Source organism: Choloepus didactylus, chromosome X, assembly GCF_015220235.1.
Source record: "Choloepus didactylus isolate mChoDid1 chromosome X, mChoDid1.pri, whole genome shotgun sequence".
In the NCBI taxonomy this organism is placed as follows: domain Eukaryota; kingdom Metazoa; phylum Chordata; class Mammalia; order Pilosa; family Megalonychidae; genus Choloepus; species Choloepus didactylus.
Window position 1 is genome coordinate 116,166,132 of NC_051334.1, and position 17,043 is coordinate 116,183,174.

The following is a 17,043-nucleotide window of genomic DNA, read 5'->3' on the forward strand; positions in this document are numbered from 1 at the left end:
GAGCCATATAAATGAGCTGACTCAGAGAGAGGGAACTTAGTGAGTGCAGCTGTGAGTGATGTTTTGAAGAGGAGCAAGCTTGCTAGAGAGGAACGTCCTGGGAGAAAGCCATTTTGAGGCCAGAGCTTTGGAGCGGACGCCGGCTGCCTTCCTAGCTAGCAGAGGTTTTCCGGATGCCATTGGCCGTCCTCCAGTGAAGGTACCCGATTGCTGGTGTGTTACCTTGGACACTTTGTGGCCTTAAGACTGTAACTGTGTAGCGAAATAAACCCCCGTTTTATAAAAGCCTATCCATCTCTGGTGTTTTGCATTCTGCAGCATTAGCAAACTAGAACAGATTTTGGTACCGGAACTGGGGTGCTTTTGCTGCTGAGTTTGCAAATACCAAACATGTTGGAATGGCTTTTTAAATGGATAATGGGGAGTTTCTGGAAGAGTTGTGAGGAGCTTGATAGAAAAGGCCTAAACTGCTTTAAAGAGACTGTTTGCGGAAATATGAACTCTAAAGATACTTCTGATGAGGCCTTGAACAGAAATGATGAATATGTTGTTGTAAACTGGAGGAAAGGTGATCCTTGTTTTAAAGTGGCACAGAATTTGGCAAAATTGAGTCCTGGTGTCAGATGGAAGGAAGAATTTGAAAGCGACAACCTGGAATACTTAGCTGAGGAGATCTCCAGACTACATGTGGAGGAGGTACCCTGGCTTCTTCTTGCAGCTTATAGTAAAATGCGAGCAGAGAGAGATAAACTTAGAACTGAACTCTTGGGTTCAAAGAAACCAGAAGCTGATGGCTTGGAAAATTACGAGCTTCCAGGGGGTGGAATCCCAGAAGCTACAGCCCAATGTGAGGATGTTACCAAACATGGAACCCAGCCACCATTTCAGTACAAGCCAAGATTGGAGATGGAATTATCCAGAAAGGATTTGTGGAAAGTCCTATTATCTAATGGCTTTGACCCCTGTGTGTTTCATGCAAAGCCAACAGAATTTTTGTGAGATCATTATAGACAGAGCCATTGCTGGTCTGGACTGGAGGAGACAGACAAAGAAAAAATTAAAGGAAAAATCTCTTCAAAGACAGAGCCATGGAGGTTGAGGTCTGGAGTCAGGAGGTTTGGGGCTGGGAGAGCGGAGAAGCCCACACGCATGGAAAGGGTGAGTTTGCCCTGGAGGTCGAGGGCAGGCTTTCCTCCTCGATGCTCTGGAAGAGTTTTGCCACCTCAGGTCCCAAAGAGGGTGGAGCACATTTCCAGGGAATTGGGGAGAGCCTGGCTGCCACTCCACTGTTCTGAAGGGGTTGAGCGTGTGCCCCGGAGATGGAAAGGAATCCGGGAGCTGCCCCGATGTTTGAGGAGGGTGGGGCCAAGAAGGTGGTTTCCCCAATGTGTGGATATGTTGGAGCACTCACCCAAGCATTTGGAGAGGAAACAGCTGCCAAAAAGGCCCTTGGGAAGGGTTAGGCTCCCGCTCTCTCAAGCCCCAAGGATGCAACATTGTTCTGTAAATGACTCCCGGACTTTGAAATCTAATGGAGTTTGTCCTGCGGGTTTTAGGAACTGTTTTGGTCCTGTTAACCCTGTTTTCCTTACCCTTTCTCCTTATGGCAATGGAAATGTTTATCCTATGACTGTCCCTCCTTTGTATATTGGAAGCATATAACTTGTTCTAAGTTCACAGATCCACAGCTAGAGGGGAATTATGCCTTAGGACTGACCACGCCTAAATTGATTTTGATGGGATTTTGTACTTAACTATTGTTACTGAAATGATGTAAGTTTTTTGTGATATTCTGATGGAATGAATGTATTTTGTATTTGGAAAGATAATGTCATTTTGGGGTCCAGGGGGTGGAATGTGCCGGTTTGAATGTGTTGTGTCCCCCAAATGCCATTGTCTTTGTAGTCTTGTGGGGCAGAATGTGCCCCACCCAGCTGTGGGTGATGATTTTGATGAGATGCTCCCATGGAGGTGTGGCCCCACCCATTCGGGGTGGGCCTTGAGTGGAGCCATATAAATGAGCTGACTCAGAGAGAGGGAACTTAGTGAGTGCAGCTGTGAGTGATGTTTTGAAGAGGAGCAAGCTTGCTAGAGAGGAACGTCCTGGGAGAAAGCCACTTTGAGGCCAGAGCTTTGGAGTGGACGCCGGCTGCCTTCCTAGCTAGCAGAGGTTTTCCGGACGCCATTGGCCGTCCTCTGGTGAAGGTACCCAATTGCCGGTGTGTTACCTTGGACGCTTTGTGGCCTTAAGACTCTAACTGTGTAGCGAAATAAACCCCCATTTTATAAAAGCCTATCCATCTCTGGTGTTTTGCATTCTGCAGCATTAGCAAACTAGAACAGTTGCTGAATGCATATGTGAAGGCCATCTCTTTTTCAGCCTTCGTAATGGTAAAAAAAGAAATTTCCTATTTTCCCTTTGAAGGCCTTCAAATAACATCATCACTACATTAAAGATCTCTCTGGGTTCCCTAAAACAAGATGAGACAGTCCTTATCAGATGAAAGGTCTCCCCTACTTCAAGCAACTTTGATAAATGAGGTAGAGAAAGGAACACCCAAAATACCTATAGTTACGAATTCAAAGAAAAATTTTCATAATATTTAGTGAATATCTGCTAGCTGCCAAGCTATACACTAAGCACTTAAATTTGTGCCTTTCTGTTTATGTGTTGGGGTAGGGGGTTATAAAAAAAAGGCAATTAATAGCTCTTTGGCCAGTTTGTCACACTGAAACAAAAAGAGCCTAGACAGAGTGCAAACCCCAGCTCTACTACTCACTAGCCATGTGATCTTATATAGGTTAATTCACTTCTTTGAGCCTTAGTGTCTTCAGTAAAAGGTGGTTAATGCCATTCATCTCAAAAGATTATTGAGAGGTTTAAATGAAATAAGATGCATGGCACATAGGAGACACTCAAAAAATAGATGTATTTTTCTTTTTCCATCCTTTGCCATGGTTTTGGACCCTAAAAAAAGGTAGCATAAACCCTCAGAAAATGCTGCATATTGCTGAAGTGACTGGGTTAAGTTTCACCAGGCAGTCTTTAGGAATGGCAGGAGGGGAAAAAGAAAAAGGCATCAGGTAAAGAGAATCAATTAATAAAACCATAGATGGAAAAAAAAAACCATGGGTGAGGTTAAAGAGATTAATATTATTAAAACAGAAAATCTGTGCTTACGGCTTTGAAAGTTCAACAGAAGAACCAGAAGCTGTTACATGGCATGTAGAAGTGGGCAAATAACATTTTCTAAATGAAAGAAGTAACTTGATGAAATTGGTCTTGAAGGAAGATTAGTTTAAAAACAGTATGGAGGCAAAATAGAGTGAGGAAAGATTGGATTTAGACATGAAAGCTCTTATTGTGATCTAGGCCCGGGCTAAGATAAGTAAAAATAGAAAGAAAAATAAAAATAGACATGAAAATTTCTATGAAAAAAATTACAAAGCTGCTTTTAGAGGACCAAATGAATAAGGGTAATAAAAAGTCAGATGATCACATGTTGAGACTGGAAGAAAACTGGTGACATTTCAGTCATAGAATCTACATAGGATGATGCACTTGAAGACCTCAATATTTACAGCTAGAGAACTGAAGCAGTGTTACAGATCTTCCAGTCTAACACCCTACTTTTACAAATAAGAGAAAATGATGTCCAGGGAGGGTCATGCAGTTACTGGTAGAATTCAAAGTAGGACATAAGTCCAGTGCTTTCAACTATACCAGGCAGTCTCACCAGGCAGGTAATTTGGAATGAGAGAAGTATGCAATTTGAAATAGGCAGAGTTTGTGGTGACAATGGGAGAAGCAAGTGCAAGTGTCCTTTGAACAGAGAATTGTCATTTTTCACTACACTGTAAGACATGTCATAAAGCAAAATCTAGTTTTTTCCATGTAATTGGAAGCTGCATTACTGACCAAGGACTCAGCAAGAGATAATAGATTGGCATTAAATGATAAGGTCATCAAAGTGGAAATGTCAAGTAGTCAATTGCAGACATGGGTTCAGAGCAGCAGATGTACAGCAGAATTAATTATATGGGCTCTTGTATATTTATTAGACCAGCAATTATCCATTTTATAACTGATAATATATTTCAGAATGAAAAGGCTTAATAATTCTCATCCCACATTTTTCATGGACAACAATATTTGGCATATTTATATTACAATCAGCAACTGTGACAAGTAGGGAGAACTAAATCAAATCGCTACCATATATTCTGCAGGGTGCAGCAGAATTTTATGAGTAAGCCCATTTCTGTAACAGCTGATGTGTAATTTCAGATCACACCTCTCAGTTCCAAGTGTGACAGCTGAATTACTCACTCTAAATTTTCTATGCTTTCCTGATCAACAATAGAAAAAATTTCTCAAGCTCTGAGACTAGTCAACTATATCTTTAATAATAAAAGGACTGCAAGCAAAGAAAAACATCAGCAGAACAAAAACTAAGATGTTACTTCATTCTAAAGTTAAAAGCCTGCCTTATCAAGTAATTAATATTTCTCTTTCCAGAGAATCTCTGTGAATCATTTATATTTACTTTCATAGTAACTGAAACATCTGTTTTAAAACATATTTAAATAGATGCAGGTTTTATCATAACAGAGGTAATAAGAATTTTTAAACTATACTAAACAATTTTTAGTCCATATTAATCCTAACTATACTTTGTTAATTATCCTCTTGGATAATTTACTGTGCATCATTATGAGGTCCCCCAAACACAAGAGAATATTTTAAACCTTTCAGCATATTTAAATAGCAAATATCCATGGCAACAGAGTACACAGAAGTGGGAAAACACATTACTAAGGCAGACTTGATTTTTGTTCCAATGTCATAGTCACTCATGTACATTAACAGTGAGTGGGTGGGGATAGTTTTCTACTCTAACAACTCATGAAATGAGTGACGAAGCCAGCAACTAAAAGCAAAAAATGCATGTCATCCTGCAATATTATGAATTATGAGAACACTAAATACTTCACATGAAATAAGCAGAAAAAATATTTCTCAGAATTACCAGGAATCCATCTGATTATGCTTTATTAAGAATCTTTGTGGTCTGACTTTAAATACAAAGTGTGCACTTCAAAAAAAAAAGACACTAAGAATAAAAAGGTACACATACAAAGATGCATTGTTGTGTTATCCAACATAGAAAAATATTTGAAACAGACGTAAAAGAGGGGAATGGTTTCACAAGTTCTGAAAAACTGTGCAGTCATTGAAAATATCATGATGAAGAGCATGAAAAAGTTTATGATAAGTTAAATAAGAAAAGCTTATTACAAAGTTTTATCCAGGAGAGGGGGAACATTTTCTAACTCTTTCTATGAGGCCACTATTACCCTGATATCAAAGCAAGACAAAGACATCACAAGAAAACTACACACCGGTATCCCTTATAAATCTAGATGCAAAATCCTCAATGAGATACTAGCAAACCAAATCCAGCACCATATTAAAAGTATTACATGCCATGACCACATGGGATTTATTCCAGGAATGAAGGGTGGTTCAACATATGAAAATCAATGTAATACGCCATATTAATAGAATGAAAGGGGGGAAAAACACATGATCATCTCAATAGATGTGGAAAAAGCATTAGACAAAATCCAGCACCCTTTCATGATAAAAATACAACAAACTAGGACTAGAAAGTCACTCCCTCAATCTGATAAAGGGCATCTATGAAAAATCAACAGCTAACATCACACTTAATGATAAAAGACTGAAAGCTTTCCCCCTAAGATCAGGAACAAGACAAGGATGCCCATTCTCACCGGTTCTAGTCAACATTGTATTGGAAGTTCTAGCAGGGCAATTAGGTAAGAAAAAGAAATAAAAGGCATACAGACTGGAAAGGAAGAAGTAAAACGATCTCTATTTGCAGATGACAATCTTATATATTCTTATATATTGAAAACCCTGAAGAATTCACATGCACAGACACAAGCTATAAGAGCTAATAAGAGAGTTCAGCAAAGTTGCAGAATACAAGATCAATATACAAAAATCAGCTGTATTTCTAAATACCAGCAACGAAAAATATGAAAAGGAAAGTAAGAAAACACTTCCATTTACAATAGCATCAAAAAGAATAAAATACTTAGGACTAAATTTAATCAAGGAAGTATAAGACTTATACACTGAAAGCTGCAAAATATCATTGAAAGAAATTAAAGAAGACCTAAATAAATGGAAAGACATCCCATTCTGTGTTTATGGATTAAAAGACTTAATATCACCAAGATGGCAGTTATCCCCAAGGCGATCTACAGATTGAATGCAATCCCTATCAAAATTTCAACTGCCTTTTTGTTGCAGAAATGGACAATCTGATCCTAAAATTCATATGGAATTGTAAGGGACCCCAAATAGACAAAACAACCTTGAAAAGAAAGAACAAAGTGAAGGAAAAACTTACTGCAAAGTTATAGTAATCAAAAACAGTGTGGTACTGCTGTAAGGATAGACATATAGACCAACGGAATAGAACGGAAAGTTCATAAATAAACACCCATATCTAAGATCAAATAATTTTCAGTAAGGCTTCCAAGACTATCCAGTGGATAAAGAAGTCTTTTCAACAAATAGTGCTGGGACAGCTGGATAGCCACATCAAACAGAATTAAGTTGGATCTTTATATTATACCATATGCAAAAATTTACTCAAAATGGATCAAATGTATGAACTAAAATTATAAAGTTCTTAGAGGGAAGCAGAGGTGAAAATCTGTGTGGCCTTGGATTCGGCAAAGGGTTTTTTTAAGATAGGACTCCAAAAGCACAAGCAATCAAAGAAAAAATACATAAATTGGACTTTGTCAAAATTAAAAACTTGTGTCAAAGGACACTACCAAGAAAGTAAAAAGACAGCCAACACAATACAAGAAAATATTTGCAAATCCTCTTTTCAGATAAGGGTCTAGTGTCAGAATACACAAAGAACTCTTAGCCCTCAAAAGAAGACAAATAACCCAATTTAAGAAATGGGCCAAGGATTTGAATAGACATTTCTCAAAGGAGGACTTACAAGTATCCAACAAGCACAGGAAAGATGCTCAGGATCATCGGTTATTATGGTGCAAATCAAAACCACAATGAGATAACCATTTCACATCCACTAGGATAGCAAAATAAAAAATACAGATAATAATAAGTAAGTATTGGCAATGATATAGAGAAACTGGAACCCCCATACATTACCGGTGGGAATGTAAATTGGTACAGCCACTTTGGAGAAATTTGACAGTACCTTAAAAAGTTAAACACAGTTATCATATGACCCAGCAATTCTACTCCTAGGTGTATACCCAAGAGAAATGAAAACACATGTCCACATTAAACTTTGTACCTCAGTGTTCATAGCAGCAGTATTCATGACAGCCAAAAAATGGAAACAAATCAAATGCCTATCATCTGATGAATGGATAAACAAAATGTGGTATATCCATACAATGAAATATTATTCAGCCAATATTCCATGCTACAACATAGATAAATCTTGAAAACATTTAAGATTTATCTAAGTGAAAGAAGCCAGACACAAAAGGCCACACATGTTGTATGACTCCATTTATATGAAATGTCCAGAACAGGCAGAATCCATAGACAGAAAGTAGATTCGTGGTAGCCAGGGGATGGGAGCAGTGGGGAATGGGTACTAACTGCCAATAGGTATGGGGTTTCTTTTTGGGGTGATGGAAATGTTCTGGTATTAGATAGTGATGATGGGTGCACAACATTGTGAATATACTAAAAACCATTATATGCACACATACTTGTATCCGCATGAGCTCTTAAGAGTAGTAAACCCACTGTTATGCCATTGTGTATTATTTGATATTTACAATAAAAAATTGTTTGAAAAAAATAAAATTTGATTCCTCTTTTGGAATACAACTTGGACTACTTGGTTTTTGAACACTTACTGTATGCACGAAAAGCTTGCTATAAAATGTTATTGTCTTTTACCATCAGAAAATGGATGCTGCAATAGCATGATTTTCTGACAGATTACACTAAGTATAAAGCAGCATTTTCAAACAATTTGCCAGAAAGCTATTTCATATGGTATATGTGCCACAAGAAGAAAAAATACTGTCAGGTAAACAGCAGCTCTACATACAAAGAGAATGCAAAATAAGAACTTATACTGTATTTCTGATAACAGAACCAAAAATTATTTATTTATGGTAATAATGATTTGTGATCTCAGATATATAACGTGACCCTGATGTGAGGATTTATTATAATTCAGGAAGAGTAAATTTGCTCAGATTCATGCAAAGAAAGATACTGATGCTATATAATAATGAAACGGTACTGAAGATATATGATAATGACAACATTATACAAGTATTAAATTACATGAACATCTACAAGAGGCAGCTGTAGCTTCAGAAGCCTAAAAGGTACATTAGCAAAAATAAAGGATACATATTATATATAGTTCTTAACTTTAAAAAATGTTGTTATTCTGGAGTAATGAACATGTTCTAAAATTGATAATGGTGATGAACACACAACTATGTGATGATGCTGTGAGCCACTGATTCTATACTTCATTTGGATTGTATGGTGTGTGAATATATCTCAATAAAAGATTTTGATTTTGATCTTGCATTTAAAGAACATTGTCAGAGAATCACTAAGATGGGACAAACATTGGAGAAATTTACTTTGAGGTAGAAAAGAAAACATCAAAATAGAAATTCATACTTCTATTTATGTAGTAATGATTCCAATAAAAGAAAACAAAACCTACCTGCCATTCGAACTCACTATCTGACCAGTCCCAGTAAGTGCTAATAGAAGAAGAGACATCACTGCAGACACTACCCTCAGGGAATAAATCAAAAGAAGTGAAGTCTTGATCATCTAACAGGGAATAGCAATCATCTTGGTCTCCAACAGAAACTGATGAAAACAGCTCCTCACTGCACTCTGAGCTGGCAACACTTGTTCCACAAGAAGTTAAGTTCCACCTTGAAAAACACAAAAGAAATCATAACAGGAACTAGAGCATGTACATAATGCTAAGATATTAGTAGGATACTTATGACATTTATAAGAAATGTGAATATAGTTCTAGGTGTGATAATGATATTGTGATTTTTTAAAAACGAGTCCTTATCTTTTAAGGATATATACTGAAATATTTATGAATGAAATACATTTATGAATGAATATGTCTCAAAATCATAAGGAAGGGAGTTGGGGAATGGGTAGGGATATAGACGAAGGATATGTGACTATGTCATATGTGAATAATTGTTAAAGCTGGGGAAGGGCACATGGGGTTCAGTATACTATCCTCTCTCCTTCTGTATCTGTCTGAAAATTTTTGTAATAAAAATTTCTAAAATGAAAAATGTATTTATAAAGGAATAATGTAAGCCTTCATCTATAAACAAAACATATAACATAGTGGTTATGAGTAATCTCTGGAGTGAGACCGAGTTCAAATTCTTGCGCTGTCACTTCCAAGCTGTTTGATCTTAGGCAAATGACAACCTATCCAAGCCTGCATCATCTTTAAATGGGTTATTTAAAAATGAGAATGCACACAGAGTCCTTAGCACATGACAGCTTATTATTCAATTAAAGGAAGAAGGGAGTCTTTGCAGGGCAGAGAAAAGCAACAATAAAGTACACAGGTAGAAGCTCAAAAAGTATTTCTTATACTTAAATAACTTTTACATATTAAAGTTATACAGGCTTATCGCAAAGATTTTGGAGTAAGAAAAGAGCGAAAGAAATTAAAATGACTAATAATTCCATTCCCAAGTAATAACTAATATGTTTTGGTACTTTTTTCTACATTTTATATATATATATATATATATATATATATATATATATATTTGTTTATTTATTTTACAGAATTAGCAGTCATTCTGCATATATCCTGCTTCTTTTCACTTAACACTATATATTGAACATTTTCCCAAATATATTACTTGAAAACATTTTAATATATAATATTCCATTGATTGAATATATCATAATTTATGTAACCTTATTCCCCTAATAATTGTTAGGCTGTTTCCATTTTTTTTGCTATTACAAATAATACTGAGATGAACCCTTTTGTTTATAATTATTTATCCAAATATATATTGTCTCAGGATAGATTACTTGAAAGGAAAGTACTAGGTCAAAGAATATTAACACATGTAAAGTTCTTGGTACATCTAGTCAAATACCTTTTTGAAAGCCTACCAATTTATACTCTCCAAGGTGGTATACAAAAGTGCTCATATCACTATACCTTAACAGTACTGGAATGTTTATTTTATAAATTTTTACCTATTTGATAGGAGAGCAATATTTTATACCAATTTTTATTTTGTTGATTACTAGCAAGATCAAAATTTAAAATATTTATTAGCCATTTTGCTAGGATGTTTTTCTAGGTGTTAATGTTTCCCTTATTGATTTTGTAAGAGTTCTACATGCATTAAGGATACTAACCTTTTGTCTGTAGAATCTGTTACAGGATTCTTGGTTGTTGGTTTCTGTTTTTGTTCTTTTTGGTCTTAAAATCTATCAATCTGTTTTCATTTGTAAATTTCCACTAGTTTTATGCTATGAAGAGATAATCTTCACTGCTTTCCCAGGAGCACAGGGACTTAATCCTTAAGATAATGATTTAGTATTTCCGATGCTAATAAGCTACCAAAATAATCACTTCCTGAAAAAAAGCCTGTTATTTATCTATTATTAGACTGCTTCCCCATCCTTCATTAAATTGGGTTTTTCTTGAATTATATATTTCACTTTTTAATTTCCCTCTCTTATTTTGTATGGTTAATCTTAATTCAGAAGTTCTTGATTTATAAATTTTGGGCAGCCCAAACAATTTTATAGCACTTTTTATTTTGAGCTGAAGGTAGAGCATTTTAAAGTATTGAAACACACATGCACACACATATGCACACACACCATTATAGTTCAGTAAATATAAAAGCATATTTCATTACAATTGTATAGAGTAACCTTTAAAAATAATCTATAGAAAAATAACCTTTTTCATCCAAGGAACCTAGAATACCTTGAATATTACTTAGTTTCATCACATGCTCACCAGGTAGGCAGTATCCTCACTTTTAAAAAACTGACACACTAGTAGAATTAACTGACTTCCCCAGGTCATGCAGTAAGGCAATATAGAGGCTGTGAACAGCAACCACCAGTTCTGTCCTGGAGACAGTAAACCTTTTCTCTATATGTCCTGAGCAGACCATTTTTTCTCTTGCATCTTCAAACTGCATGTGATTTTGTTAACTTTAATCATTTATCCATTCAACAAGCATTTAGTCGGTATCTTCTATGCACCAGGTACTGTGCTAGGTGCTAGGAAAAGCTGTTAGATAATTCTTTTTAATGGGAATTGCTTTTCAGCTTGCAAAAATTCTGCAGGAGGTATTAAAAATAGGGAAAACCATATGTGTGAGGGGTGTATATGGGAACGCTATACTTTCTGCATGATTTTCTGTAAACCTACAACTTTTCTAAAAAATACATAAAAATAGATTTTTTAAAATTCCACAGAAATTTATTTCCCTCCATGAGTAATATGACATTCATTTAAAGAAAAACTATGCCATATTTAATAAGCTAGCCATTAGATCACTGAAAAGGGAGTCAGGAATTTGGTTGGTTTTGTGCAAAATCAGTATGTTCCTTAGTTTTCCAGATTCATGACTTTATAACAGGATTCTGGATATTCTCAGAAATCTTTGCCTTTTAAAAAAATTAACAGTGGCAAGCTCATGGCTTGCTTTAAAAAAAAATAAAGCCAAATCATTTAAAAAATAAAAAATGGTATTTTTACTATTAAAGTTTTTTAAATTCTATATCTTCTAATTTGAAAAGATTATTTTCATCATTATTTTAAGGCAGTATGGATAAAAGCAAACTAGGAAGAACTTTTATCCACTGCTGGTGGGAGTATAAATTGGTATAAACTTTCTGAAAAGCAATTTGGCAGTACATCTATATCAAAAGCTTAAAGAAAGCTTCATTTCTTTGGACTCAGTAATTTTCCTTCTAGGACTCTATCCCCTTCCCCAAATAGAAAGATGTATGAATAAACATGTCCATCACAATCTTATTTATAATGACCAAAAAAGGAAAAATAAATGCCCCCAAAACATGGGGAATAATTAAATGATATATCTGAAAAATGGTATTTTTTAATCACTGAAAAGCATATTTTGATACTATTTATTGGAAAAGAAAACACTCTCAGTATAAGTGCAAAGAAGCTGGTCACAAATTGTATATATAACACAATTTTGATTTTTAAAAATTATATATGTACAAAGAAGATTAAAGGAAAAAAAACAAAATGTTAACAGTTGTTATCTTTGAGGAAAGGGATTATGAATGGTCTTTATAGTTTATATGCTTGTAATGCTCTATAATAAGCTTTTATAATAAAAACTTACATGTGATTCTTTTATACTGTAAATTTCAAACTTTTAATGAATGCCCATTGGGTGCTCAGCACTGAACTATTTAAATTTACAAAGCTCTTACATCTTATTCCACTAAAAGCTACCTAACACTAAGAGCTTAACTATAACCATAAAATTACTCTCAAAGGAGACTTTCTCCAAAATTTTAAAAGAAAAATGTTGAAAAAAGAATCTCAATGATACAGTGTTTAACTCAGTTACAGGCTTGCTGCCCAAATTTTAATTAAAAAAAAAAAAAAGCCAAGAATATTTATCTACAAGGCTTTTCAGCAAGAATATACAGATAAGGGCTTTCAATGGTATTTTGGTAAACAGCCATTTAAATGTTACAATTAAGAAAAGCATATGTACCACTATCATACTCCTCTGCAGCCTCCTCCTCTCAGACACACGAACCATCACTTCTCAGGACAAGAAGCCCTAACTAAGCTGCTGAGCACTGTTGAATAAACTCATACTGTCAAGCTGATGAAAGTCATTCCAAATCCATGCTATGTATTCATGTTCAGGAGATAGTCCCCCAATTATCACTGACTCCCTGTCAAAATCCCCCAAACAGCCACCCAGACCTCTGCTGATAGCCATCAAGGCTCCAAGTTAGAGCTGATGATACAACCACCTACTCTACTCACTTGAGTTCCTTACTCTCCTCCCAGCGACCTCAATTGTCCTGGGATCATTACCTGTCCTTCCTACCCCCTCTACTGTCCTGGAAGAAAAAAACATTCCATCTCATTCAAAGGCTAATCCTCCCAAATCTCCTGCCATTCCACCCTCTCTTGCATTTTCAACTTCTCCCCTTTTTTTTTGTGGGCTACTTTTTTTTTTAATATAGAGATTATTATTTCATAAAGATGTTTCACAATAATAGTACAAAAATCATAACTGCATATACAACATTACTGAGGTGAGTAAACGGGAGAATTTTCAAATGTCAATACAATTATGTGGGCTACTTCTAAGGAGCTACAATCTCTACTCTTGGAAAAGAAAAACAAAACAAAACAAAACAAAAACAAATGAAGAAATCCTCACTCCCTTCTCAAATTTCACATCCCCTTCCTTCTTTTTCTTGATAAATGTATTGAAAAGTTTCTTCTACCCTTTGTAATCTGTTTCCATTCCTATCAGGCTCCCGGAATTCTTGTTCTGATTACTTCCAAATTTGTTTCAAGCATGGTTATTTCCCCAAAGCCAAACTCCCAATCTCAACTTGTCTCATCAAATCCCTAAATCAAACTTCTCCTGCCTGTTAGCTACCCCACTTCACGGAACATGGTTCTCCCACTTGCCACCCACAGCTCCTCCTGCACCTCTAACTGCTGAATCTAGATAGGAAAACTGTGGGTGGTACAAAAGGTGCACCATAGTCTTGGGGTTTTACTGGTTAATGGTGATTGAAAATGGAGCCCTAAAACCACATAACTGAGTAACTGGTTAATACAATAGTTCATTTCACATCAACCACATAACTGAGTAACTGGTTAATACAATAGTTCATTTCACATCTGCCAATACAACAGTAAGACACTGTCCTCCCACGCATTTTTCACAATCATTTAATGTCAAGGTACTAATGCACTCCTGAAAAATGAAGAGAATAACACATCTGATAGCTAACAGTAACCTACTTCATCTTGAAATTTAATCATAGGACTTACCAATATCATTATATAATTTTTCTGTTTGCTAAATGACACCCACTTTTGTTGGTGGCGGTGGGGTTAAAGTGATTAACATGGCTAGTGTACAAAACAAACCCTGACAGAAGTGCAAAGACCTCTATTTACATCAGAACAATCCTGTCCCCCAAACCAAAGAAAATGTCTTAAGCACTTTATATGCTCCATATTGACATTTTAGTTTGTAAAAGATTCATTGACTTTTTTTGAAAATTGAAATTTATCTTTTTTTCCCAAAATTCTAGACAAACCCAACTCAGTCATAAAATCCTAAAAGGCACTCTTACGCACAATATAGATAACCCTTTTTAGGTTCTAATGACTTGGAATAGCTAGCAGTTAATACCTGAAACTATCAAATCACAACCCAGAACCCTTGAATCTTGAAGACGATTGTATAACAATGTAGCTTATGAGGGGTGACAATGTGATTGGGAAAGCCATGTGGACCATACTCCCCTTTGTCCAGTGTATGGAAGGATGAGTAGAAAAACGGGGGCAAAAAAAAAAAAGCACCCAGTGTTCTTTTTTACTTTAACTGTTCTTTTTCACTTTAATTTTTATAATTATTACTTTTGTGTGTGTGGTAATGAAAATGGTCAAAAATTAATTTTGGTGATGGACGCACAACTATATAATGGTACAGTGAACAATTCATTGTACACTTTGTATGACTGCATGGTATGTGAAGATATCTCAATAAAATTGAATTATTAAAAAAAAGGCAGTCCTAGGAAAGTGAGAATACTTAGGAAACTGGCTGTGTTAATGTAATTTATTTTCCATTGGCTCTAGTCCAGTGGTACATCTACCTAAGTCACCACACTCTAATCACCACATTGCCTGCATTAAACCTGATGGACAATACGCAATAATGCTGTGACCCTCTTGGTTAAGGAAGATTTCAAATGTGGCCTAGAGTCAGGTAAATGAGCAGGCATTATTGCTCATCACAATCTCTGCAGCTTTCCTATCAGGTAACAAGAAGGAAGCAAATAAAGGAAACTGAATGGGGAAATCAATCTGGTAAATAACATCCATAGCCACTGAGAAAGAAGTCAGTCTGAAAAGGCTGCATACTGTGTGACTCCAACATTATGACATTCTAGAAAAGGCAAAAACTGTACAGACAACAATATCAGTGGTTGCCAGGCATTGAGTAGGGATGAAAAGGGGGAACACAGGGCATTTTTAGGGCAGTGAGAGTCTTCTGTATGGTACTGTAATGGTGGATACATGACATTATGTATTTGTCAAGACCCATAAAACTCTACAACACAAAAAGTAAACTCTAGTGTAAACTATGGACTTGAGTTAATAATAATGTATCAATATTGGTTCATCAATTTTAACAAATGTACCATGCTAATGCAAAGATGTTAATAAGGGAAACTAATTTGGGGGGTGGGGTGGTATATGGGAACACTGTACTTTCTGTGCAATTTTTCTATAAAACTAAAACTACTCTGGAAATAAAGTTTATTATTTTAAAAAGTCTATTCAAGTCATAAATAAATAACCAGAAAAAAAAAATCTACTCACTGACAAGCTTTCCACTTTCAATGAAATTTGTTTTACAATGACTAAACCCAAAGCTGAATTTCAGAACTCAACTATTCACATTTTTGAGTTGTTGCTTGAATTGGTGAATGATGTGATGTTAAAGGGTAAAAAATAAATGAGCTCTCTAAACTAAACTTTACCTACATATATGCTTTAGCTATTTATGTCTCCCTGAAAAGAAGATGGCTGGAAGAATACAGCCCTCTCCAATGCCATCTTGAGGAAGGGTAGGAAGACAGAACATTCCAGAAAGAGAAAAGATTGAAAAAGCAAGATAGCCTAAGGCAGAAACATTATCTGCTGTGAATATTGCTAATTCTGCTTCCCCTACATTTCTGCTGGAAAGGGTACATTATATACATTAGACCCCCTACCGCCATTCCAAGACTTGTGAAAAGTAGGGTAGGCAGGGAGGTTTAAAAAAAGCAGGCAGTAACTTGGAAATAGGGGGGCTGAACAGGAACCTCCCCCTCCACCCTCACCATCCCATTCCGAAAAACAACCTTGACCTTACTATGGTCTCTAAGGGGTAGAAAAACACAAGGAAGGAGGAGGAGGAGGAGGAACAGAACAAGCTGTAAGAAATGTATTACTCTCATAGCTTCACTCCCCATCATTCCCACCCATTTTGGCAGCTCCTTCCCTCAACCTCTGTCTCCACTCTTGCCCACATCACCAGAGCAGACTAATTCTGAAATCATTTAATTTTCTTGTGTATATGACTTGCCCCAGATGCGGCAAAACTAAATTACCAAATATGTGCAAATGTGTTATTTGTTTTCCAAGGCAAACAACCCTTAGCACACTTGATTTCATGGATATCTCTGTTACATAATGGGTTAAAGAGGCTTTCTTGAGTTAGTCTGAGAAAGTATAACAACTGTTTGTAACACTGGAACCATCAGTTCTCTTCCAAGTTTCATCACTGGCTCCTAAGGAGCAGTCTTGCTTTCGGCCTGACTAGGTTTTATGACCTTGAACTCAGTCTTTTCTCACCAAGCCTCAGTTTCCCCACTTTTAAAATGAGGATGTGAATAGACGTAACACATTTATTATCATTTCCTTTTGAAACATATTATGCTGATGTTTTGTATGATTATTTAACTGTAACACCTTGTTTTCACAGACCATAATTTTCTTTTGGGTAAGGTTCATGTTTTACATGTTCCTTGTACCTGGTAGAAGCTGAGTAGAACTATATAATGATTTAGAGGATCGGAGGAAGAAAAACATGCGAAAGGCATAAAAATGTCCAAGGATTTATTTATGCTCCCATCATAAACGTCCACCAAAAATC

General features: G+C 35.9%; 1 protein-coding gene across 1 annotated transcript in view; it reads right to left on the reverse strand.

The window, feature by feature from the left end:
• Positions 1-17,043, reverse strand: part of FAM199X (family with sequence similarity 199, X-linked) — a 29,815-nt gene that overhangs the window by 11,241 nt on the left and 1,531 nt on the right. The window contains exon 2 of the mRNA XM_037821943.1: positions 8,784-9,003. Within this exon, the coding sequence (XP_037677871.1) occupies positions 8,784-9,003 (220 nt within the window). The remainder of the gene's footprint in view (positions 1-8,783; positions 9,004-17,043) is intronic.